Source organism: Littorina saxatilis, linkage group LG6 (assembly GCF_037325665.1).
Source record: "Littorina saxatilis isolate snail1 linkage group LG6, US_GU_Lsax_2.0, whole genome shotgun sequence".
Lineage (NCBI taxonomy): Eukaryota > Metazoa > Mollusca > Gastropoda > Littorinimorpha > Littorinidae > Littorina > Littorina saxatilis.
In genome coordinates, this window is record NC_090250.1 from 35,903,051 (window position 1) to 35,928,428 (window position 25,378).

The 25,378-nt window shown below is 48.0% G+C and overlaps 1 protein-coding gene across 2 annotated transcripts in view; it reads left to right on the forward strand.

Annotated features, from left to right (window-relative positions):
• Nucleotides 1-25,378, forward strand: part of LOC138969120 (transient receptor potential cation channel subfamily M member-like 2) — a 128,882-nt gene that overhangs the window by 50,678 nt on the left and 52,826 nt on the right. For both annotated transcript variants that reach the window (XR_011456378.1, XM_070341829.1), the window contains exon 14: nt 24,853-24,937. Coding sequence is in view for 1 of the 2 variants with exons in the window: in XM_070341829.1 (XP_070197930.1) it covers nt 24,853-24,937 (85 nt within the window). In the remaining variant the exon portion in view is untranslated. The remainder of the gene's footprint in view (nt 1-24,852; nt 24,938-25,378) is intronic.

The following is a 25,378-nucleotide window of genomic DNA, read 5'->3' on the forward strand; positions in this document are numbered from 1 at the left end:
TGTAGCTGGCCTATCACTCGGCTCGCCACAAGGCATTGTCCAAGAAAGTCCGAGAAGGCGCGGAGGGCTTGTCCATCTTTGGATTTGATTACCGGCCATGCATCTAGTTTTTCTCGGAAGGCTCTGGCAACGACGAAAGAACTGCCGAATCTTTCCTCCAGCGTCTGAAGGGCCTGCTGATAGGCCTGAGCATCCCTGATCAGAAAGAGTCCCTTGACCGCATCCTTCGCCGGACCGTCCAAGTACTTCTCCAAGTAGAGGAGCTTTTCCTCTGCAGAAACGCCCTGTCGCTCAATCAAAAGAGTAAATGAGGACCTCCAGAGAGGGTACGTCAAAGGATCTCCTGAAAACGTAGTGGGCTCCTGCGTCGGTAACCTGTTGATCAGGAGAGCCTCAGCTAGAGTACGAGCTAGGGCAGAACCCTCGGAGAGCGCTGGCTGGCCTTGCATCTGAGGAAGGTATGCATCTTGCCCGTAGTAGACGTCTGAAGGACTCGTGACCGGAGCCTCTTGAAAACCATGCTGTGTGTAGTCAGTGTCAGGAGCAAAGCTTGCAGCGTGGTCATATTGCTGTGTTTGCATGGGAGGATGCATGACAGAAGGCCCATATGCAAAGTTTGGCACATAGGTCGGAGACTCTCGGGAGGTCATGGCAGGAAAAGGACCAGGGAAAGGCCCGGGAAAAGGTCTCGCTGATGGATTGAGGGATTTGTGAGGGAAACGGGAAGGCGCGTAGATCTGGCGAGGACGATCTTCGTGGCTTGGAATCTCAGCTTTGACAAACTGAGGCCGAAAGGAGGTCGCGAATTGGCCTCCGACTCTTGTCGTCATCGTGGTGGCTGTAGTCATCGTCGTAGTGGTAGGAGCCGTGGCTGTGACCGCTGCTGGAAGTGGGTGAAAAGCGGAGACAGGTTGAGCAAGGGTCCTGGAGATGCCTCGAAGAGTGTCGCGGATATCCTCGGCGGCCGACTGGAGATGCGAAGGGGCATAAGCCCTGACCTCCGTGGGCTTCTGAAGTGGCGGGAGTCCAGGCTTGGCTGCCGCAGGCTGATGTTGTCCAGAGACGAGGGTGTTGGCTGCCGGCTGGTGACGCGGGTGGGCGTAGGTGTCGGCTGTCGCAGGCTTATATGTATCTTGTGTGTGCTGTGTGTGCCTATCATACCCTACCGCCACATCTCCTATGCTCTCTATGTGTGTACCTACATGCAGGGGGTTGTGAGTACCTAGGTACCTATCAATGGGGCTGTCACGAGGTAGTTGGGGCATGAATCTTTCTCTAGCCCTTTGCTGGTCTTCTATGTCAGTTTTAAGGATCTTAAAAACGTCATGCTCTTCTTGCATCTTGCCTTCTCTCTCCACCCTCTCTAGTGCAGTCTTAATTTCCTTTTCCTTTTTCTTCAAAGCTAACCTTTCATCTTGAGCTTCTCTCTCTAAACGAGCGCACTCTCTTTCCATCTCTGCCTTCTTATCAGCAGCTAAAACACGCTCTCTTTCCAACTCTCTTTCCAACTCTGCCTTCTTCTCTGCTGCCAAAGCTTTCGACCTCTCCAACTCTCTTTCCAACTCTGCCTTCTCTGCTGCCAAAGCTTTAGACCTAGAAGCCTTCTCCTCTAAAAGCAAAAGAGTCTCTCCTTGTCTGGCCCTTTCATCTGCGACCATTTGCTGGGACCTAAATCTCGCTGCGCTAACCGCCAAAGAAGCATCTAGAGAAACCTCTCTAGCACCTCCAGAAGCGACTGTGGAAGTCAAGTCCGAGCTGGAGGCGTACGGGTCTAACTTGGGAAAGAGTCTGTGATATTGTTCTTTGAGCGTATCCGTTTGCATGTGCATATCGCTCAGATCCTCTTCTATAGCTACATCACTTTCAGCCACTTGACAAAGCCTCGAGTTCGCTACATTTAGCTCGTCTAGGTGCTCACAGAGGAGTATCTTATGAACTTTAAGGACTCTCCTTTTGTCTGGTGTTTCCCTAAAGGCTGTGCACAACTCGCTGATCATATTCTTATGAGCTCGGCTTATGGCCCAGTACTTGTCTGACAGTTCCCTCACTTCAGCATTAAGTCTAGCCCTAACAATGGCGGGGCCTCTTTCTTCTCTACTTCGTTGAGCGAGATGCTCTGCACTTGCAGCCTGTTGGGAGGGCTCAGTTCCTAAATCTTCCTGTGTGAGAGAATGTTCAGCTTGAGGGGGAATGTTATCTGAATTCAAAGTGTCTTGGGTCTGAGAGGGTTCAACTAGAGGCTCGCCCTGAGCGCCATCATGGTCGCCTTCATTCTTACGACTATCAGTGTCCGAAGCAAAATGTTCATCCCTTTCTAACTTCAAAGTGTAAGGGGATAGCTCGGCACTCTCATGAGAAGGTAATTCCTCATCCATACTTTAAGTCAAGTGAAAACGTAGAGGTTAACAAAGACTTGCGAAATATAGAGAAACAAAATTCAAAACGGCACACCTCGGGTCACTCACTAGAGGGGAAGGAAATACGAAGTACGAAGTGTGCAATGCTATGGTCAACAAACCTAAAATAATGCCTAAGTTGCTCTGCTCTGGGCCCGACAAATAAATTAAAATATTGTTCGCTAGATGCGAATCACAGTTCCTTTAAGACAAAAGGTTCATGATCTCTTCACAAGATTCGTAAGAATAAGAAGTTCAAAAGTCAGCGGCCCTAATCACAGGCCTACAAAAGTTCATAAAGTTCTTTGTCGAAAACAATCCAAAATGTTCCAAAAAATATCAAAGTTTCCACTGTGCTTGCCCTTGAGTTGCTGTAAGATTTTAAGATGACTTATGTAAATTCTGGAGGATGTAATTTTGGTGCTACAAAGAACCGACGCGCTCACAAAACAAAACGAACACTAGAATTGGAAAATTAATTAAAGTTTTATTGTGAATATGGTCATACTTGTCAATGTCATAGGAATCCGGAATCAGCTCGTAATATCAATATATAAAAGGCTAAAACATAAACCTATGGAGAGCTAAGTAACTTATATAGGAGCGTGGCGGAAAAACTGATCTAAGTTTAGAATGTGAATAGATGCTAAAATGTGGAGTAGATATGACTAGCTTGAGTGAGAGTGCAGAACAGTAGAGTGTGAAGCGTGGAGCGTGGAGCGAGAAGCGCGGAGCGGTGGAAACTGATAGAAAGAAAAAACTAAACTTAGAATTCGAAACATCAAACTAAACATCAAAGGTGTCCTAAAAACATAAACATCAAAGATGGACGTCAAAATGGCGGCCGAAACAAGATGGCGGCCGAAACAAGATGGCGGCAAATCAATAAAAAATCACCAAAGCTATCATGAACACCAAGACAAAATATGTTAGAAAACCCTACATAGAATAAACGTAGGACACATTAGGCTAACTAAACAAGAAACAACATGCAGTGAAAGGAAAGCTGACCAACATTACAGGACGGAGAAATACAAATACGACTCGAGAACATGAACCAAAATCTTACAGAAGGTTAGCAAACAAAAACTGGCTTAAAGTCAAATCATAATAAACCAGAACAGTCTCAGCTCTTCCCTTGCATAGATAAAAACGTAAGACAAAGAAACGGAAAGAAGACAAAGAAACGGACAGAAGACACAGAAACGGAAAGAAGTCATAACAAACAAAGATTCGAAACGAAAATTACACGAATTCGGTAAATAAGAGCAACATGGAGTCAGAAATGGATACTCGCCTTTGACAGCATCAATATAACCTAAACAGGCTCAAGGCGAGCAACTAAACAGAACATTACAAATTAACTTGAAAACTGGTCCCAGGAACAGAGCAAAACCCTATCTATACTAAAACACATGTAGTTCCCTGAACGGCTTCCCAGCAAGTGACAACGAATACAGGCTATCCACCACAGAGGTGAACTAAAAGTTACTACGCGTTACTACGATATTACTGTTGCAAAGCATGCGTCCCGTGCTCTCCGGGGAAAATCTCCATAGGCTAGCATGATGCCCAGCGTAAGCCATACAGGCACATGAAATTAATATCAGAAAAACGCCGGCCACACTCTCGTTTATAAATTTGTTCGTTACAATATTTAACGTCAGTAAAACAAAAACAAAGGTCGTACCAGGACGCTCATACTTAATAAAGAAAACTAGAAGATAAAGAGCGAGCTAGACCCGCACGCGAACCTACAGAGGTGGCTGCAAAATGGGAACAAATAGGGGCAAAAGTGAGATAAGGAAACAAAAGTGAAAGAAAAGAGGTGAGAAGGAGATCAGAAAAAAGGGGAAGCCACCACCACGGAAAGTCGCATGCGAGTCAAGCTAGAAGCATGACTAAAAAAACACAAGCAAAACAAAAAGAATCTAGATACACAGAAGGCTCCTTAGCAGGGGCATTCACAAGAGGAGATGCAGCACTGTGGGAGACGCTCGTTCCTTGGGGTCTGTGACGATTCCAGGGATCAGCTTCCTGCCTTTCGTCGTCTACTGCCGTTGTCGGCATGGACGGTAAGTTGAACTGGTCCAACAGCCCTCGTGAGGCGACCGGACACTCTCTTTTGGGAAACAGTTCTCTGGGGCATTTTCACAACTTGCATTTCCTGTTTTGTTACACTCACGGCCCAGCGTTTATGCGGGTGTTTCAGAGCAAAGGCGGTAGCCGTTTCGGCGCTGCGCTTCCGGTTTTACCTGAAGCATAGGTCCTCTCCCACACTAGCACCGTAGTGGTCTAGTCGGAGTTGATCGAGTGGACTGACCTACGGGCGCTCGGGCTTCCGGCCTCAGTCCACTTCTGTTCTGACCTCACCTTGGCCTCGTTGCGGGCATTGGTGTTTTCAGAGCAAGGGCGGCAGCCGTTTTCGGCTGCTGCGCTTCCAGTTCCTACCGGAAGCATAGGTCCTCCACCGCTTCCGTCAGAGGATCGTGGTGGAGTTGACCGAAGACTGGCCTACGGGCGTTCTGGCTTCCGGCCTCAGTCTACGCAGCCTTCGTTGCCTCATTGGGAGGCTTCGTCGGTTGCATTTCCGGTTTCGTCCGGATACACTGTTCCTCTTCCTGGTAATTCCGTACGGATGTCGGTGAGTGAGGAACAGCGGCCGGCCTTCGGGCATTCAGGTTCACCTCGGCCGGGGCAGTCGTCACTTCACCGTTTGGGTGGGGTGGCTTCCGTCCATTCAGTTCCGGTGGCTTCGGACGTTCACTCGGCTTTTCCTTACCCTCACATCAGTCAGGGTACGAGTGAAGATGATGTCCTGGTACGCGGGTTTCCGGTTATCCCGTGCATCGTTTTCCGCCACTGGTGACTGTGACTTCGGTCCTTGTCCTTCGCTGTCGGGCGGGGATGTAGCTCAGTCGGTAGCGCGCTGGATTTGTATCCAGTTGGTCGCTGTCAGCGTGAGTTCGTCCCCACGTTCGGCGAGAGATTTATTTCTCAGAGTCAACTTTGTGTGCAGACTCTCCTCGGTGTCCGAACACCCCCGTGTGTACACGCAAGCACAATACCAAGTGCGCACGAAAAAGATCCTGTAATCCATGTCAGAGTTCGGTGGGTTATAGAAACACGAAAATACCCAACATGCTTCCTCCGAAAACGGCGTATGGCTGCCTAAATGGCGGGGTAAAAAACGGTCATACACGTAAAATTCCACTCGTGCAAAAAACACGAGTGTACTTGGGAGTTTCAGCCCACGAACGCAGAAGAAGAAGAAGAAGAAGTCCTTCGCTCGACCACTCCGACGTTCAGGCTGTGGCTAGCGAACAGACATATTCGGGATTTCCGTCAAAGCTCAGGTTCCTCTTGAAGCTGTGGCGGAAGTTTCTTCCCGTTATTTTCCAGAAGGTGCATCAGCTGTTTCGGCTTCCGCTTTGGTTGCCCCTTCTGCGATGTCGGACTTCCGTTCCGCGAAGGAGGAGGATTCCTGCTTCCGGTTCGAAGAGTCTCCTTCTGTGGCATACCACCTTTCGCAGGTTTTGGCGAAGCCATCTGATGCCGGAAGTGGTATTCCTTCTGTCCCTGTTCCTCTTCTTGTTCCTCAAGGCAAGTTCCGGAACAGGCTCAGCCGTGGCTAGCTACAGCTACACAGGCTTCTACTTTTGTTCCTTCTGTGCATTGGAAGTTCAACTTGCCTAACTCTAGTCGGAACTTGCTTTCGTCCTTTGCTCTTCCGCGGTCACCTTTACTCTTGACGCAAGAATTGCTTCCTCTGCTGGTAAAACAGATTATGAGGGACTCGGTTGTGTCAGTACCAGAACACACCCTTGTCTCTTCAGAGGAGATAGGACGTCAGTTTTTGGAACTTGCATCCTTTCGGAGACGATCATCAGAACTCTTTTGGTCTATGACCGATTAGCTCGATCTGTTCACACTCAGTGTAGATCAGGATGCTGATGACGTCTTCACTCTTCGTTCAGCCTTTGCTAGGGTGAATGAAGAGCAGATGCGACTATCCTCCCTTCACTATGCTCACGCAGTTTGGTGTCGGAGGGATTTGTTCTCGCACTCGCAGTTCACGGATCAGGTACGAGAAACACCTTGAGAGCATCTCCGGTGGTAGAGGGATCTCTTTTTGGTCATTTGGCGCTTGACGCTAGACAAAAGGAGATCCAGTCGAACAGAGGACATCAGTTCTCCGTCTTTCTACAAGGGTTGAGACAGCAAGCCTACTCAACAGAAGCAGGCCCAGTCCTCTGCTCAACCCAAACCGGCAGCCTAAGGGCAAGCTCATCCTGGTATTCGTGGTTCGAGAAAGGAACTGCTTCGGGAAGGGGGAGGGGCTTCTCTAACGGCAAGCCCCACCTCCTATGAAGTGCTCCCGATCTCACCCCCCTTCCGCCCTTCACTTTAGTGATGGCGGGAGGTCCCCTCCCGGGCACTTTCGCATTGGATGGTCTGCATGGCGCTCTGGTGTCTATACTGCTTAGCTCTTTATTTCCAGAGTTCCACAGTTTGGGATAGAAGAATTGCAGCGTCCCACGCCGCCTGCCGGTGGTTTCTCCCCATCAGTGGGTGACGCTCGTGATTTGGCGTCTTGGATGGCCGTTGGCGACGATTTCCGGGAAGGATCTTCTTGCTTCTTCATCTTCTGCCTCCGTGGTTGTCGCTGCGCACGGCCGCGCATAGCTTGCCTCTTTACTTTTAGCAACATCAGCTGCGCTACCGCGGATCTAATCTCCTGAGCGGCCTGCGAGCCACCGAGAGCTGCCAGCGGCGAGCACGCTGTTACGCGATACCCCAGCCGTCAGCGGGCTGATACTGCTCTTTCAGTCTGCGCGGGGAAACACACTGCCTTTGTTTCAATAGACAAAATAATCTTCCCATTCATGCAGTTGCAACGCTCTTGATCTCATCGCATAGTCCAGTGAACACAGTTTACATAGACACCAAACACTCCTGGAGAAATGTGAGCGTGATTTGCACTAAGCCCGTTATAATGCATGCATTCTACACGTCTTACAGCACAGTCACATGCACACAACACAAACAAGCACTAACTTCCACCCATGCTGTGTGGTGCATGTAACATTTTTGATAGAAGAAATTAGGTACTAGCGTGACTACAGTTTAGTCTCTCTACGAATCACTCACTGAATTTTGGAGAACACGCCATTAGCGCTGTGGAGGTCGGGGTCAATAAACAGACTGGTTCCACACTGTCTGCGGCGCGTACTCCAGTTTCGTGTTGGTTCACACAGACAGTTAGCGAGCCAAAGGCCGTTTGTCAGTTCTTTGTGCCACTGGTTTATCCACTCCTTATTCGCCTAGTATTACTATTAGCTACCAGAAATGTTACTGTCCGATTTTGGTTTCTCTGAGATCTTTCACCACAGATTCTACAAAGAGCATTTAGTTTTTCTAAATGACTTGATTCCGAGTGCACTGTGGCATCCATGTTTGTACAGAAGCTTCTCTATACGCTAGTTTTATTTCTGTCTCAATAACATAATAATAAAGAGTGTCCTCGGAAATCTCTTAGTCACATACTAAAGAGCACACATCAAGCAACTGGAATCATAAATGATATCGGCACACAAATCGTGATGCACAAGATAATCCATTTTGAGAACACAAGAGACAGCCGCAGACCAGTATACTCCACAACACAGAAAATAGACTATACACAGGTTATACTTCTGTCTAAATTACATTACTCTAAAGGGTGTTGTCGGAAATCTGTCAGTCACATTATAAAACACACACACATAGCAATTGGAATCAGCAATTGATATCGGCACAACAACTGTGATGTAGAAGATAATCCACTTTGAAAACACAGGAGACAGCAGCAGACCAGTGTACTCCTCAATACAGAAAACAGAACAAATTCCAGAGCCAAGGAGTGACCTAGAAACACTCGCTGCCAGCCTCAGCTCTTATCACTAGCCTGGCGGGTCAAATTACAGCATGCAGCTGGACAAACTTAAGCGGTGGTTTTGGGCAGAATTCGTGAGCTGTGTGCGGTAAGTCGAACTGGTCCACCAGCCCTCGTGAGGCTAACGGATGCTCCCTTCTGGGAGACAGTTCCTTGGTGCAGGATCACAACCCGCAAACTTCTGTTCTGACTCGCCCAATTCACATTGCGTGCACGGGCGTTTCAGAGCAAAGGCGGCATCCGTTTTCAGAGCTGCGCTTTCGGTTTTTACCGGAAGCATAGGTCCTCCATCTCAAGCACACGTAGAGGTCTTGACTGGAGTTGACCGAGGACTGGCCTACGGGCGTTCGGGCTTCCGGCCCCAGTCCACGCAACCTTCGCTTCCGCATTGTGCGGCTTCGTCTGTTGCTTTTCCGGCTCTGTCCGGATTCACTGTTCCTCTTCCTGACGCTTCCTCTCAGATGTCGGTGAGTGAGGAACAGCGGCTGGCCTACGGGCATACAGGCTTTCAGCCTCGGCCAGGGCAAACGTCACTCCACCCGTTGGGTGTTGGGGCTACTGACTATTAAATAACATATTCTTACTCCGAATCACATTAGCATTGAGTCACCTGAGATGCTTATCACTGAAAAACGCTTACCCGGCTAAAAATTTTAAAGGGAAGCAACCCCATCACCAAAACGAAAGTGAAAGTAGCTTTGGTAATGGGCCAGCACACTGGGAGTTACCTCCCATACGGGTGTGTGCCACGTCACTTCCTCCAGTAACACGTGCCTATTCTCATACGATCTTTTCACCTCGGAGAGGACGGTTCACTTTTTGACGCTCTGTGGCTGACCTTGTGTGTTTGAGTGACACCCGCCGGCCACGTTACCCAGCTTTTCTGCTCGCCTTGCCTACAGTTTGGTGAGCTCGTTCCCGTTTGTTGTTGGTTTTTTGCGCTGTTTTCGTTACTGTACTTTGTCCGTTTTTTGCGGACTTGTGTGTCAGTGACTTGCGTGTTTAGCCATTTTGTTGTGCGAGTTAGTTAGCTAGCTCGTGTGACTTTGCTCGTAGCTCTGCGTGCCCCTTTCTGTGTTGGGCAAGTGTAGCTATAGTATTTTGTTGACGCGAAAGAGTGTGTGTTTACTGTGTTTTCAGTCGTTTAGACTTACGTTTCAGTAAATTTTTTCGCGTTGTCACGCGTTGTTGACTTGTGTGTCAGTTACTTGCGTGTTTCGCCATTTTGTTGTGTGAGCTTGTTTCTAGCTCGTGTGACTTTGTTTGTAGCTCTACGTGCCTCTGTTTTTGTTGGGCAAGTGTAGCTATCGTTTTTTGTTGACGCGAAAGAGTGTGTGTTTACTGTGTTTTCAGTCGTTTAGACTTACGTTTCAGTAAATTTGTTCGCGTTGCCACGCGTTGTTGACTTGTCAGTGTGTCAGTGACTTGCGTGTTTCGCCATTTTGTGGTGTGAGTTAGTTTACTAGCTCGTGTGACTTTGTTTGTAGCTTTACGTGCCTCTGTTTTTGTTGGGCAAGTGTAGCTATTGTATTTTGTTGACACGAAAGTGTTTGTTTTTTTACTGAGTTTTTCAGTCGTTTAGACTTATGTTCAGTAAAATGTTTTCGTGTTGTTTACATGGATTTGACAGCATGTCTGATTCAGACAAGCACTGTTGCAAGTCGGACCCCAAGGGGTAATTTAAGCCTAAGGCTTCTTCTTTAGCAGTTTTACTTGTACAGACCAAGTACGTATCTCTTTTTGTCTGTATCTATTTCGGCGCCTAGCGCTGTTACTTCTTCTGCTATCTTTTGTGGCGCCTAGCGCTACTTTTACGTCTGCTCCGGTTCTCTACTACGGAGACTTCGTCCTCGTTGTTAGCACCTGTGCAGGGTGCGTTGGTTCCTTTCTGTTTAAGACACTGGTTTCGGGAATCCGCAGCTTGGTGCAGGCAGAGTTCCAGCGTTCCGTCGCCAGTTTTTTGGCGTTTCCGGCATCTGGCAGTGACGTCCGGGCGTTGGCTTCCGTGTCTTTGCCTTCCTTTGCCGGTTTGGAGCAGCGTCCTCTTCTGCTGCGGCTGGTAAGCTGAGCTGGTCCGATAGCCCTCGTGAGGCGCCTGGACGTTCTCTCTCGGGAGACAGCTCTTTTCGCATCGGGTCACGACCGATACCATGCTGATCTTTCATTTCCGGCGATAACCTACGAGGCCCCGGATTTGATCGAACAGCGGCGGCAGTCGGTTTCGGCTGCCGCATTTCCGGCACTTGCCGGAAGTGATGATCCGTCCGCTCCGGCACGCTAAGGCGGTCGCGGCAGGATGGAGTATTCACTGACTTCCGGTCCTTCCGGATCGCGAAGTCAACCAGTGCAGCCTTCGCTTCCGCACTGCGCGGTTCCGTCGGCTACGCTACCGGCACTCGCCGGAAGTGATGATCCGTCCACGCAGGCACGCTACGGCGGCTGCGGTAGGATGGAGTATTCACTGACTTTCGGTCCTTCCGGATCGCGAAGTCAACCAGTGCAGCCTTCACTTCCGCATTGCGCGGTTCCGACGGCTACATTTCCGGTTTCGGCCGGACACGCTGCTTCCTCTTCTGGTGCTTCCTTCCGGATACCAGTGGGTGGATTCCAGCGTACGCCTTCCGGCCAGTTAGGCCTAGGCTTGAACAGGCATCACTCCACTCTGATGGGGGAGTGACGTCAGCTCATCCAGCTCCGGTTTTGGCGGATGGTCGTCCTGCCTACCCTTTACCTTCACAAGGTTCTGGGCTGCAGGATGATGTTCGTGCACAGGCATTTCCGGTCTCCGGTTTGCCAGGGCATGCTTCTGCTTCCGGAACTGGGTGTTTTGGTTTCAGTGCAGCCTTCGCTTCCGCATTGCGCGTTTCTGTCGGTTGCACTACCGTACTGGCACTCGCCGGAAGGGATGATCTGTCCACGCAGGCACGCTATGGCGGCTGCGGCAGTATGGAGATTCACTGACTTCTGGTCCTTTCGGATCACGAAGTCAACCAGTGCAGCCTTCAATTCCGCATTGTGCGGTTTAGTCGGCTACACTTCCGGTTTCGGCCGGACACGCTGCTTCCTCTTCTGGTGCTTCCTTCTAGATACCAGAGGGTGGATTTCAGCGTACGCCTTTCGGCCATTTAGTGCCTAGGCTTGAGCAGGCATCACTCCACTCGGATGGGGGAGTGACGTCAGCTCATCCAGCTCCGGGTTTTTACGGATGGTCATCCTGCCTACCCTTACCTTCACAAGGTTCTCGGTTGCAGGATGATGTTCGTGCACAGGCATTTCCGGTTACGGTTTGCCAGGGCATGCTTCTGCTTCCGGAACTGGTGGTTTTGGTCATGGTTCCATGGTGACTATTCTGATGCTCCATCAGTGGTCAACGAGGAGTCTCGGGGCGTGTTTCCGTCGAAGCTCAAGTCTGTTCTTGACATCGCGGAGGAAGTAGCGTCTCGTTTTTTCCCCGAAGGGGTGGCGGCTGCGGACTCTTCCGCTCCGTTCGTTCCTTCGGTCATGGCGGACTTCAGGCCGGCACAGGAAGATGTGTCTTCCTTCCGGTTCGCCGAGTCTCCGTCAGTGGCTTACCAACTTTTGCATTCGCTGGTTCGTCCAGCATATGCGGGGAGTGGTATTCGGCCAGTGCCTGTTCCGTTACTGCTTCCTTTTGGTCCAGTTCCGGAACCAGCTCAGCAGTGGGTGGCGTCGGCTTCTCAAGCCTCTTCCTTTGTGCCTACGGGCAATAGGAAGCTTAGCTTGCCCACTCAGAGCCAGAGCTGGCTGGCGTCTTTTGCACTCCCTAGGGCTACCCTTCCGGTTCTCCGGGATTTACTGCCTTTTCTGGCTAAACCGATCTAGCATGATCGGGATCTAGCATGATCGGTTCTGCCGGTTTCTGAGGCTTTCCTCCTCTTTGCGAGGAGTTTGGACGTCGGCAGATCGATCTGTCCTCCGTTGCGGAGACTCTTGTTCGGACTCTGTCTCGGACATTGCCCGATTCGCTGGTTCCTTTCACTTTCAGTGAAGAACAAAATGCGGACGTCTCTGCGCTTTTGACCGCCTTGGCCAAGGTCAATGAGGAACAATTGCGTCTTTCCTCCCTACAGTACACCCAAGTGGTCCTCTGTAGGAGGGATCTCTTCCTCTCGCAGTCCCAGTTCACGGAGCTGGCTACTAGGGAGACCTTGAGAGTCTCCCCGGTCTCAGAGGAATTTCGCTTCTGTTCTCTGGCAATAGATGCCAGACAGAAGGAGATTCAGTCGATCAAGGACAGTCAGTTCCCCGACTTAACTCTGCAGGGGGTGAAACGGTCTAAGCTTTCTAAGCATAAGCAGGCTCAGACATTGTCGAACCCCAAGCCAGCTCAGAAGCGGCAGGCTCTGCCGGTCGCCCGTGGCGGGAAGAAGAGGACGGCATCGGGGAGGGGGTGTGGCGGCTCCGGGAGTAAGCCACACCCCCAATGAAGCGCTCCTGATCTCACCCCCCTCCCGCCTTCCTCCTTGGTGATGGCCAGGGATCGCGTTTACCGGTAATTTTTGGTATTTTACCGGTTAAGATTCGCCAATACCGGAAAAAAAAGTGGATGTCGGTCAGACGTATCGATTGTTATTTGGTTTGACCGGTAAAAAAAAAAGTAGTACAGTCTACTTCGTTTATAACGTCGCCGGATATAACGTCACCCCGTTATATCGTCACCCAAACACCGGTCCCGGCTCAATTCCTTCTTTCCAAGACTATTTTAACCTCGGATATAACGTCACCGGATATAACGTCACCCAGTTATAACGTCACTCATCCATGTCGGTTATAACGTCATATCAATCCCCATATGCAGCAGTTTGCATAGTGAACGACTGTCAAGGCATGTTCATTTCCCCGACACGTGTCACAAGTTTTGTGTATTAACGGTATTCAAGTTGTTCCGTTTTCCCGTTGTTAGAGGCCCAAGGAAACTAGGTTCAAGGCATAATTATTTTTGCTGCATGCGTTTTGTGAGTTCCTGTTCGAGGTTTTTAATCAAAAGAAAAATGTTTTATTTCATTTCATTTCGTTTTGTGAGTTCCTGTTCTATGTTTTTAGTCAGTAATGAAAAATGTTTCATTTCATTTTGCTTTGTGAGTTCCTTACTTAGGTTCCTCAGTGTTCTAGGTTTTTAATTAAAAGAAAAATGTTGCATATCATTCTTTTTGTGAGTTCCTGTCTTGGTTTTTAATTGAAATTTTTTTTTTTAAAGTTTCATATCGAGCATACATGGTTACTCCTGCGCGAGCGCGTGCGAATGGATCTGTCTACTTCTGTCCTTCAATCACGCATATAAAAAAAAAAACTCGATTATTGAAATGACGGTATGAGAAGGTCGAGAGGATGAGAACAGACTACGACGTTTGTTTGTTTTTTGGTCCGTAGAATACTGACTACAACTGCCCACGACGAGGAGGCTGAGCTTCACTTTCAACTGGGCGTTGTCGACAGGCTGAGTAGGTCGCTCAGGCTAAATTGTAAAGGTAAACACTAAGTGCAGTGAACCGACAAATTGAGAAAAGTGATACTGCACTCTTAAAGCACTATTATGACTCTTCTTGGAAAGCCATGGACGTTATATCAAGTGACGTTATAATGATAATAATTAGTACAGTAGTAGTCTAACGAGCATAACGTCCCGCTCACTAGATGTGGTGGAGACGGTGGATGGGGGAAAGGGGGTAACTATGAACCCAAAGTTGTTACTACCAGAACGATTGTGCGTAAAGGTGGGCAGCCACTTTGCTGTTGACGAGAAACTTCTTCGTTAATAATAATAATATAAGTCAAATAGACAGTAATTACGTATAAGGACCCATGAAGTTCTCGTCATTTTTATATTTAGTCAAGTTTTGACTAAATATTTTAACATCGAGGGGGAATCGAAACGAGGGTCGTGGTGTATGTGCGTCTGTCTGTCTGTCTGTCTGTGTGTGTGTGTGTGTGTGTAGAGCGATTCAGACTAAACTACTGGACCGATCTTTATGAAATTTGACATGAGAGTTCCTGGGTATGAAATCCCCGAACGTTTTTTTCATTTTTTGGATAAATGTCTTTGATGACGTTATATCCGGCTTTTCGTGAAAGTTGAGGCGGCACTGTCACGCCCTCATTTTTCAACCAAATTGGTTGAAATTTTGGTCAAGTAATCTTCGACGAAGCCCGGACTTCGGTATTGCATTTCAGCTTGGTGGCTCAAAAATTAATGAATGACTTTGGTCATTACAAATCAGAAAATTTTAATAAAAAATAAAAATTATAAAACGATCCAAATTTACGTTCATCTTATTCTCCATCATTTGCTGATTCCAAAAACATATAAATATGTTATATTTGGATTAAAAACAAGCTCTGAAAATTAAATATATAAAACTTATTATCAAAATTAAATTGTCCAAATCAATTTAAAAACACTTTCATCTTATTCCTTGTCGGTTCCTGATTCCAAAAACATATAGATATGATATGTTTGGATTAAAAACACGCCCAGAAAGTTAAAACAAAGAGAGGTACAGAAAAGCGTGCTATCCTTCTTAGCGCAACTACTACCCCGCTCTTCTTGTCAATTTCACTGCCTTTGCCATGAGCGGTGGACTGACGATGCTACGAGTATACGGTCTTGCTGAAAAATGGCATTGCGTTCAGTTTCATTCTGTGAGTTCGACAGCTACTTGACTAAATATTGTATTTTCGCCTTACGCGACTTGTTATTTCTTCGGACATCAAGGATAGGTTAAGATCTGCCTATCTTTCTGAACTGGTCTCTCTCTACACTCCCTCTCGCACCCTTCGTTCTTCTGATGATGCTCGACTTCTCTGTCAAGGTCGCTTTAAACGCAAGGCTCATGGCTTCCGCACGTTTTCGTATTATGGACCTCAGTTATGGAATTCACTCCCCTTTCAATTACGTCACTCTCCATCCATTTCATCTTTTAAGTCCAATTTGAAAACTCACTTGTTCCAACAACACTACGGATAGTTCCTTAGTATAGAGTCTGGGGATGTGAGATGTGCATGATGTGTTGTTTGAATCTGACAGTGATTGTATGATTTTTGTATACATGTATTGTTGTCACGCGCTTTGAACTTCTGATAAGGCGCTTTATAAATGCCCGTTATTATTATTATTATTATTATTATTATTATCTAGCAGAATATGAATGAACGACAGCCATGTGTGTGTGTGTGTGTATTAAAGCTAATAACGTCCGACACTATAATTAATGACTGAGATTGTCCATGGAACCAGACGGAGCTTGACACTCCAACACTAGCAACCTGTCTCAGAATCAGCATGTAGCCTACAATACTCATTATACTGTACGTTGATACGATGGCCGAAATTCAGGGAAAATTTTGTGTACACATTTTTGTATTCATGATCTAGCCAGGTTTTGGAAATACTCAAAAGAAGAGAATAGTCCACAATTCTATATATGAGGAAGTGAATTAAAGATTATTGTAATAAGTTATTTTAAAACTCAAATACACAATATGTTGTTGTGATTTTTAAACAACACTAATGTTGCACGTTCCATTTCTGCACAGTTTTATTAAAAACAGTCAGTACTTTAGAAAGGGACATAACTCTTGGACTCCGGATATAACATCACCCGCGCGTAAAAGTGACGTTATAACCGATGAACCGGATACAGCGTCACCGCATATAACGTCGCTCAAAAACATCCCCCGAGGGGTGACGTAATATCCGGAGTCGACTGTAATTACAAAAATCGTTTGTCAGTACGAGAGAGAGAGAGAGAGAGAGAGAGAGAGAGAGAGAGAGAGAGAGAGAGAGAGAGAGAGAGAGAGAGAGAGAGAGAGAGAGAGAGAGAGAGAGAGAGAGAGAGAGAGAGAGAGAGAGAGAGAGAGAGAGAGAGAGAGAGAGAGAGAGAGAGAGAGAGAGAGAGAGAGAGAGAGAGAGAGAGAGAGAGAGAGAGAGAGAGAGAGAGAGAGAGAGAGAGAGAGAGAGAGAGAGAGAGAGAGAGAGAGAGAGAGAGAGAGAGAGAGAGAGAGAGAGAGAGAGAGAGAGAGAGAGAGAGAGAGAGAGAGAGAGAGAGAGAGAGAGAGAGAGAGAGAGAGAGAGAGAGAGAGAGAGAGAGAGAGAGAGAGAGAGATTTGGATGGCTTGTTGTGACAGCGCTACACACACATGTTGCGATTATGTCTCCATTGATGACACTTGATGTCAAGGTGTCAAACATGATGTCAAAAATCAGACATCATACTTTTCGCGCCATTTCTTTCCCAGTCCATCGTAAAATCTTTCAGTTTATGTTATAAGGGACGGCGTCTAACTATAGCCGACATAGCATCATACCGGGAAATCACGTACTCACACCAGCTTAGATCTTTGTCTACATACAGTTGATTATTGTGAGGCGAGGCGAGTCGATTGCGATGAAGAAGCAACGATCTTTACTGTCTTTTCTACCCCCAAGAGGTGAGAAAAGGCCTTTGAATGAAGGAACTGAAAGTGAAAGTACTTCACGGCCTAGTACATCTGCAGAGCCCGAGTCTCAAGCGGCGGCAAAGAAACCAACATCGGCATCTTCCACTGTCAAACGATTTCAGGAAAAATGGTGCAAAGAGTTTCTGTGGTTGCGGACAGAGGGGGAGGGGGAGAACTTTCTCATGTTTTGTGAAGACTGCAAAAAAACACGTCAAAAAAATGGTTACACAAGAGTCGAAAATTTTCAACATTCATCTCTCGAAGACCATTCAAAATCGCTAAGTCATAGAAATGCTGTTGGCTCTGCGCGTGAAAACTTTTTGACAACAAAGACTAGGCGAAAGTGAAACTGTAACAGTAAGTAACTAGTGAGTAAGTCTTCCAGTTGCTTGATTACTTTAACTATTTGCTTTCCTATTTTATTTCGGAAGTCTCTCTCTCTCTCTCTCTCTCTCTCTCTCTCTCTCTCTCTCTCTCTCTCTCTCTCTCTCTCTCTCTCTCTCTCTCTCTCTCTCTCTCTCTCTCTCTCTCTCTCTCTCTCTCACACACACAGCGGCTGTCACTGTCAAGTTGTGCGACAGTTGCTTTGAGGGGGGGGGGGGGGGGGGAAACGTCCGCATATCACTGTCACTGACATTGATTTAATGTATTGTAAGTCATTGTTTGTCTTTTACTGGTTGCCTTGGCAAGCTTACCGATTTTTGTGAGAGCCTTGTAGCCAGCTCATGACGTCATACCGGTTTGAAAAATACCTAGCGCGATCACTGGATGGCGGGAGGCCCCTCCCGTGCGCTTTCTCATTGGATGTCGGTAGTAGATAGCCAATGGATTGTGGGAGTTGTGAGATCGGGTTTCCGCCTGCTCTGGCGGCAGGTAAAGGCGCCTCTTACCCGAGTGCCGCCGCGGTTCGAGCCCCTCTTCTCGCAGGAAGCACTTTCCGTCTTGCAGTCGGAGATTGCCTCCCTGGAGCAGAAGGGCGCGGTGGAGAGAGTTCGGATCCATTGCTCCCTGGGATTTAAGGGCGCCTTTTTGCCGCTCCCAAAGCGTCAGGAGGTCGGCGTCCCGTGTTGGTTTTATCTCTCCTCAACGCTCGCTTGAGTGAGATAAAAGTCAAGATGGAGACGCCAGCCCCTGTCCGAGACTCTCTCCGCCCAGGAGACTGAGTGACCTCGATCGATCTCACGGACGCATACTTTCTTTCTTATGCATCCGGCCGACCGGAAATGGCTTTGTTTCCGGTGGGGGAGATCAGATCTACCAGTTTCGCGCACTCCCTTTCGGGCTGTCCCTCGCACCATGGATTTTCACCATGGTGGTGAGACAGGTCTGTGCACTGGTGAGGTCCTAGGGTATCCTCCTGCGGGCTTATCTGGACGACTGATTCATCATGAACCAGTCCCAGAGCGGCTATTCGCAAGATACCCTGATGGTTCTTCGAGAATCCAATTTGTTGGGGTTCTCGATCAACCGGGGAAAGTCGGAGCTGACCCTGTCACAGACATTCACTTATCTGGGGATGTCTTTCGACAAGGTCGCGTGGACTGTCCAGCCTTCTCAGAGAAGGGTGGACAAGCTCCAAGCTCAGATTGCCTCTTCTGATGGCTTCCATCCGTCTGGACTTGGTGGCTCGCTCGCTTAGAGCGTCCACCTCGTCAGTTTATGCTTCCCACTGGAAGGCATGGACTGCCTGGTGTTCAGCTAAAGGGGTGAGTTCGGTGGCTCCGCGTTCTATTCAGGTCGCCAACCGCCTCTCTTTCATGTCTTCGCAGGGCGCCTCAGGCTCCTCGTTGAGGGTCCGGCGCTTCGCTATCTCGGCGGCTCTTAAGCAGATCGGTCGGTCTGTTCGAGTCGGGGGCGTTATAGCTGCAGTCTTTATTAAGGGCTGCTCTTAAGGAAGCTAAAGCTCGTTTGCCCGCTCCCAAGTGGGACTTCTTTTTAATCCTGGAATTCCTACGTTCTGCGGATTTTGAGCCTTTGAGCGAGGCCATTCTGTTCAATGTCACTCGCAAAGCGCTGGTTCTGCTTTTGTTGGCAACGGCCCGACGGGGTAGAGAGGTCCACGCCCTGTCGGGTCAGCCTGGAGATATCTCCTTTAGTCGGACGGTTCCGCATATTTGCGTTTCCGGCCCGATTTCCTGGCCAAGAATCAGTCTCCGGGGCAGGCCTCTCTGCTGGTTAGAGTCAAGGCTCTGATCAGCGCGTTGGCCCCGGATGACCTTGATTCGGTCAATTGCCCTGTGTGGGCTCTTCGTCTGTACTTAGCCCGGACTCAGCCGTTTCGGTCTAGTTCTCAGAAGTTGCTGTTTATCTCGCCCTTTTCTAGGCGCGAGTAAGTTTTGTCGAAGGTATCGTTGGCCTGGTGGGTGTCCTCGCTCATTAAGCAAGCTTATGAGTGGAGTCGCACAAAGAGGGGGGGGGGGGTGATGCCCTCCTTGCCACTTGACTCGGCCCGAGCCCATGAAATGAGGGCGTGGGCATCCTCTCTGGCAGTACTGCGCTCCAGATGTCTAGAGGAGGTGCTGACTATTGCGTTTTGGCGTTTCTGAAGATGTTTGCATAAACTTTTATCTTCGGGACGTCTCGGCCCTTCGACAGGATGGCTCCAGAGGCCTTCCAGCGCTCTTAGCAGCAGGTCAGTTCCTGTGCAGAACTTGATGGTGAGTTTTGATTCATTTCTAGCCCACCGCCTTGTTGATGTTATCTGCTAATGTGATTCGGAGTAAGAATATGTTATTTAATGGAAAATTTCCTAGATAAATTTTCATTTAATTAATATACTTACCCGAATCACATACTGTATTCCCTCCCACCTGCCCCGCGTATGGTTTTAAGATTTTCTAAGACCGTATGAGAATAGGCACGTGTTACTGGAGGAAGTGACGTGGCACACACCCGTATGGGAGGTAACTCCCAGTGTGCTGGCCCATTACCAAAGCTACTTTCACTTTCGTTTTGGTGATGGGGTTGCTTCCCTTTAAAATTTTTAGCCGGGTAAGCGTTTTTCAGTGATAAGCATCTCAGGTGACTCAATGCTAATGTGATTCGGGTAAGTATATTAATTAAATGAAAATTTATCTAGGAAATTTTCCATTCAGTTCCGGTGGCTCCGGGGTTTTGCCTCCTCTTACTTTCACCCTCTTTCCAGTCAGGGTGTGAGTCAGGACGGCTTCCGGGTGGATGGGTTTCTGGTTTCCGGTCATCCAGCTCATCAGTCTGCCACCAGCAACTGTGACTTCGGCCGTGTCCGTCGCTTGATGATTCTGATGCACAGTCTCTGGCTAGCGAGCAGACACGTTCTGGATTTCCGTCTAAGCTCAAGGTTGTGCTTGAAGCTGTGGCAGAAGTTAAGAAAACAAAGTTCCGGTTCCGACCGGAAATGTTGTCCCTCTCACTGACGGTTACCATAGACCATTTATCCTGGACCGCCAACTAGCTCTCTCTCCGCTCTTTCTCTCTATTACGAGGTAGCGGCCTCTCGCATTTGAGAACCTACGCTTACATGGCCTTTGAGAAATCAGGGGGATGTCATATATGGTGTCGATTGTAAACATGGACGAAGTTGCCGAGGTAAGTTCTGAAAATGCTAAAATAAACTCAGCTAAAGTGCATATGGAACATGTTTTTCGATGAGTTTTGTTAAGTTTAGTTTGGAGTTTTGGAAAATCCAGTTCATTGTCACCTCCCATTGTCACAAATAACTGGAGCGTGCTTTCTTTTCACTGTCTTCGAATCGCTGGCCTTTCAAACCGGACGCTAAGCGCCCCTGAAAGTCGAGCGTCGTAACCTCGAAGGGTCACGTGACGAGTTGGCGGTCCAGGCTATTTGGTCTATGCGGTTACGTATGTACGTCGGGTTTTTTGGAACAACGGCTGGCCTACGGGCATCCAGGCTTTCAGCCTCAGCATGTGCAACAGTCATTCCACCCGTCCGTGGTGTTTGCTACTGCACTCTCTGTTCTTGTGGCTTCGGACTTCGACATTTCCTACCGTCATCCTCATCCTAGGGATGAGATGAGGCAGGACGAAGTCCGTTTGGTTGGGTTTCCGTCTTCCGGTTATCCCGTCACCCTTTTACCACAAGCAACTTTGACTACGGTCTTTGTCCGTCTGTCTCCGCGTCTGACTCTGTCTTTCGTTGGTGAGCAGACGCGCTCTGGTTTTTCGTCCAAGCTTAAGGTTGCACTTGAGTTGGCGGCGGAAGTAACATCCAGATATTTTTGTGAGGGTGCATTGTCTTCGGAGGTTTCCGTTTCGGTTGCCCCGTTGGTAATGGATGACTTCCGGATTTTGAAGGAGGAGGACTCCTACTTACGGATTGAGGAGTCACCCTCTGTGGCTTACCACCTCTCTCAGGTTTGGCCTAGCCCTCTCCTTCCGGCAGAGGGTTAGCTAATGTGCCGGTTCTTTGTTGTTGGCTCATAGCCCAGCACCTGAATCGGCAGCCAAAAATGTTGTTCCTTTCTCTGACGATTACCTGCGTACTTCGGTGAGTTCGGAACAACGGCTGGCCTACGGGCATCACGGCTTTCAGCCTCAGCCTGTGCGTGTCAACTAATGCACTTTCGGTTCCTGTGGCTTCGGATTTCGTCTCTTCCTCTCTTCACCCTCAGCCTAGGCATGAGGCGAGACAGGACGACTTCCGTTCGGTCGGGTTTCTGTCTTCCGGTTATCCTGATCACCCTTTTGGCCACAGTCAATTGTGACTACGGCTTTGCCGGTCGGTCTCCGCGTCTGACTCTCAGTCTTTCTGCAACGAACAGACGTGTTCTGGTTTTTCGGCCAACTCAGGGAGGCACTTGATTTGGCGGCGAAAGTAACTTCCAGATATTTCCTGAGGACACTTTGTCTTTGGAGGCTTCTGGCAGGTTGGCTTCCCGGTTTCCGGTTATGCCTGCCAGCCTTTCTTTGATTTCTGTTTTGGTTTTTAATACGCAGTCGATTGCCTACAAGCAGACTGACGTACGGGCACTACGGCTTTCAGCCATTTTGTTCACGCGTCACCAGTCACACCAGGCTTCGGCCACCGTGATTTCTGCACTTTCGGTTGCTGACACACAACCGGAAGTCGCTGCTTCCTCGTACTAGCTTCCTCTGCTTACACATGGACTGGTAGAGGATAATGTGCGGCCAGTTGGGTTTCCGGTTTCCGGTTACGCCGACCACACCGTTGTGGCAAGCAGCTACCTCCAACCATCTTCGCCAACTGAGGCAGGAAGGGGTAGAGGATTATTCCGTCGGGTGGTTCTGGTTTCCAGTTCCTCTGACCGTCCCTCTTTATCAGGAAACGACATTTTTGGACATTTTTCGTTCCATTACTTGTCGTTTCCTGCCGCTACATAGGATTGCTATGAGTCTGATTGGCATTCTACTTCGGTTAGAACGCAGATACACAGACTCCCAAATCCAAGTAGCAAGAGGGTTTCTGTCACAACCCATGAGTCCTTGTCTTTGTTAGACTCGGACTCGTAACGCAGGAAAGCAGTACTGCGTCACACTCTTGGTCATGCTTGGGTAGGCACTCGTAGGTCATGCTCCAGCAGTAGCCTATTTTTGGCTAACCGAATTGGGACAAGGCTGTGTTTCACAGCCTCGGTTCATAGGGAGGTGAGTGTTTCTTAAGGTTTAAGGAACTTCAGGAACGCTTTTACTCTTTCATGAGCTTTTCCTCACCGAGAAGGGCTCTGGTATCAAGTACTCAGGAGTCACTCTCGTTTATCGTGAGGAGATTAGTCACGCCTCTCTTGAGCTGACGTCTTATCTCCTAGGCCCTTCGGGCTTCACACCATCCCAAGGTTTCACATACTTTGGCATGATGTTCTTACGGTCACCCGGAGAGTTCGTCCGACTCAGTTCTGAGTGGACAACCTTAGGCGCTGATCGTTCCAGGTTCGGCACTACAGCAAGCGCCTACTAGGACGCTTGCTTCCATCCTAGGTCGATTGGAATTCATAGCTTCTTGCTAGTGAAATTCCGTTTAGACCTTTCCCGCTAGCGCTTAAGCCGCTTTGGGATTCACCCTCTCAAGACTGATTCAAGTCTATTCCTATTCAGAGCTGGTTTCAACACATGACATGTCAGTGGTTGGACCCAAACTGGATTACTCAGGGCATTGGTCTTGGCCGATCACGGAAGTTAAGCAACTTCGAGCTCGGTTAGTACTAGGATGGGTGACCGCTGGGAACACCTAGTGCAGCGTTTTCCGTTACTCAGTTAACCAGCCGGTTATGTACTGCGTACAATGCTTTCAGGGCGCCCTCTTTCGCGGCGCCCTTACGAGAGCTGCGTTCAAAAGTTTGCTCCTTTTAGCGCGGTCACCACGCTTGGCAGCAATTTTGGGCGCGGGGGTTTGCTGTTTAGCGAATCTCGGTCCATCTTTGATGGGAGGTCGCATATTCGCCGAAACTGGAAGTTATTTCCTTCGTTTTCGGTTTTAGGGCATTTCCTTTGACTCTTCTATGTGAGGAGTCTAGAAAATGCCAGAATTAGTTCCGACATTTTGTCATTCCTCTTGTCAGTGAACAAGGGATAAGGCTTCTTGCCCCTGGTTCATTACGAACAATTAGTGTCTACCTCTGGGAGACTATGGTGCTGTGGCTTCCTCAAGCTCTAACCTTTCAGCGTTTCACTCCCCGGAGGGTGTTTCACTCTTGGTCAGTCGGAACTCTCTTTGTTCGATCCAAAGGTGAGACGCACAGGTTTTCGTTCGTTTTTCACTACTCGTTTGCCTTTGAAGACAGGTTTGTTGTCTTCTGAGCTTTCTCAGTTCTCTTTTTAGAGTTAGGACTGTCTTCCCGGTTAGCTGATTGCAAGAGGTTTTCGCTCTTTCTGTCAGTCAGGAGCAAGACAGAGTCAGTGAGGTTGACGCTCTTTCCGGTTTTCCGGAAGACGTAACTCACTAAGTTTTAGGTCAGTTTCGCTCAGGTCTCAACCAGACTTGAGATGATATGGATTTTATCTAAGCTGACCTTATCTGGGTGGTTTTTTTACCATCATGAGGCAAATCCATGAGTGGTTTCAAACAAAGGGGGGAGGGGAGGGGGCAGTCAGCCCTTTCTCCAGCACCTGCTAGAGTGCACTATTCTAGAACTCGGGCATTGACTTTAGCAGTCCTCAGTTCAGGAGGATGCTATGATGTTCTACGAACAGCTTTTTTGAAGGCAGACGATGTTTCATCAATTTTGAGAAACGTCGTCGGGACTCGTCAGGACATTCCCCTTCCTACGCCTGTCTTGCGGCAAGCAGAAGCGGGTCAAGTCCTCTTCAGGGTATATTTTAGGTTCCCACCGCCTTGTTGAAGCTATCTGCTTTATGTGATTTATGTAAGAATATGTAATTTAATCGAAAATGTTATAAGTAAATTTTCATTTGTTTAATATACTTACCCGAATCACATAGTGAATTCCCTCCCGCCAACCCCGCTTATGGTTTTTTAGTTTTCTTTAAAGCCGTATGATGTTGACCACGTGTTGAGTAGCGGTAGTGACGTAGCATACACCAATGGGAGGTAACTCCCCGGGTATATGGTCATTACCATGGCTACGTTTACACTTTTTGTGGTGGGGTTGCTTCCCTTTAAATTGTTTAAGACGGGTAGCCTTTTCAGACCTTAGCATCTCAGACTGTGTCATCAATGCTTTATGTGATTCGGGTAAATATATTAATCAAATGAAAATTTACTTATAAAATTTTCGATTTTCATTTGATTAATATACTTACCCGAATCACATAGTGTATGCCCTCCCACCTGCCCCGCGTATGGTTTTTTAGTTTCTATAAAGCCGTATGATTGTAGCCACATGGTGATAGAGGTAGTGACGTAGTACACCAATGGGAGGTAACTGACAGAGTATGTGCTCATTACCATGGCTATTTTTAGCTTTTTTGGTGATGGGGTTGCTTCCCTTTAAAAATGTTAGACTGTGCCAATGCTATATGTGATTCGGGTAAGTGTATTGATCAAATGAAAATGTACTTTTAAAATTTTCGATTTTTGCATACAGGGATGTGTGGGTGCATCAGCCTCACTTGAATGGGGCCCAGTATTTAAGATGATTTCTTGTTGCAGATTTACTTCAGTGTGTTGCTCGTGTTACCCATGTTCTTCTGGATTAGATACCTTCCTTCAGAGGAGAAGGAAAGCATGGAAGAAGGTATGAATATTTCTCATTGGGACATTTGGGCCATTGGTGGGAAGTTTTGTTCCCTTTGGTAGCCATGTTTTGTATATTCAGGCTGCCACATTCGCTTCCTTGAGGAGGGTTATTCGTAGGTAACTGATAAATCTTTCAAAGCAAGCATTTTTTTTTTTTTTGGGGGGGGGGTATATTTATGCCTTTACACTAAAGTGGCATATGCTAAAGATTTCTCAAGAATGAGTGAGTGTTTTTGTTGTTGTTATATGTTGTCTTTTCTTACAGCGTCTCCAGAGAAAATGTACACAAATACTCTTCTTTGATTTTTGGGGGGCCACTCTCTGGCCTTTATCTTGAGAAAAGAGAGAGAGAGAGAATATGTGTGTGTGGGGGTGTGTACTGTGTACGTACGCGTGTGAGCGCGCGCGCGCGCGTGTGAGTGTGTTAATGTGTGGACGT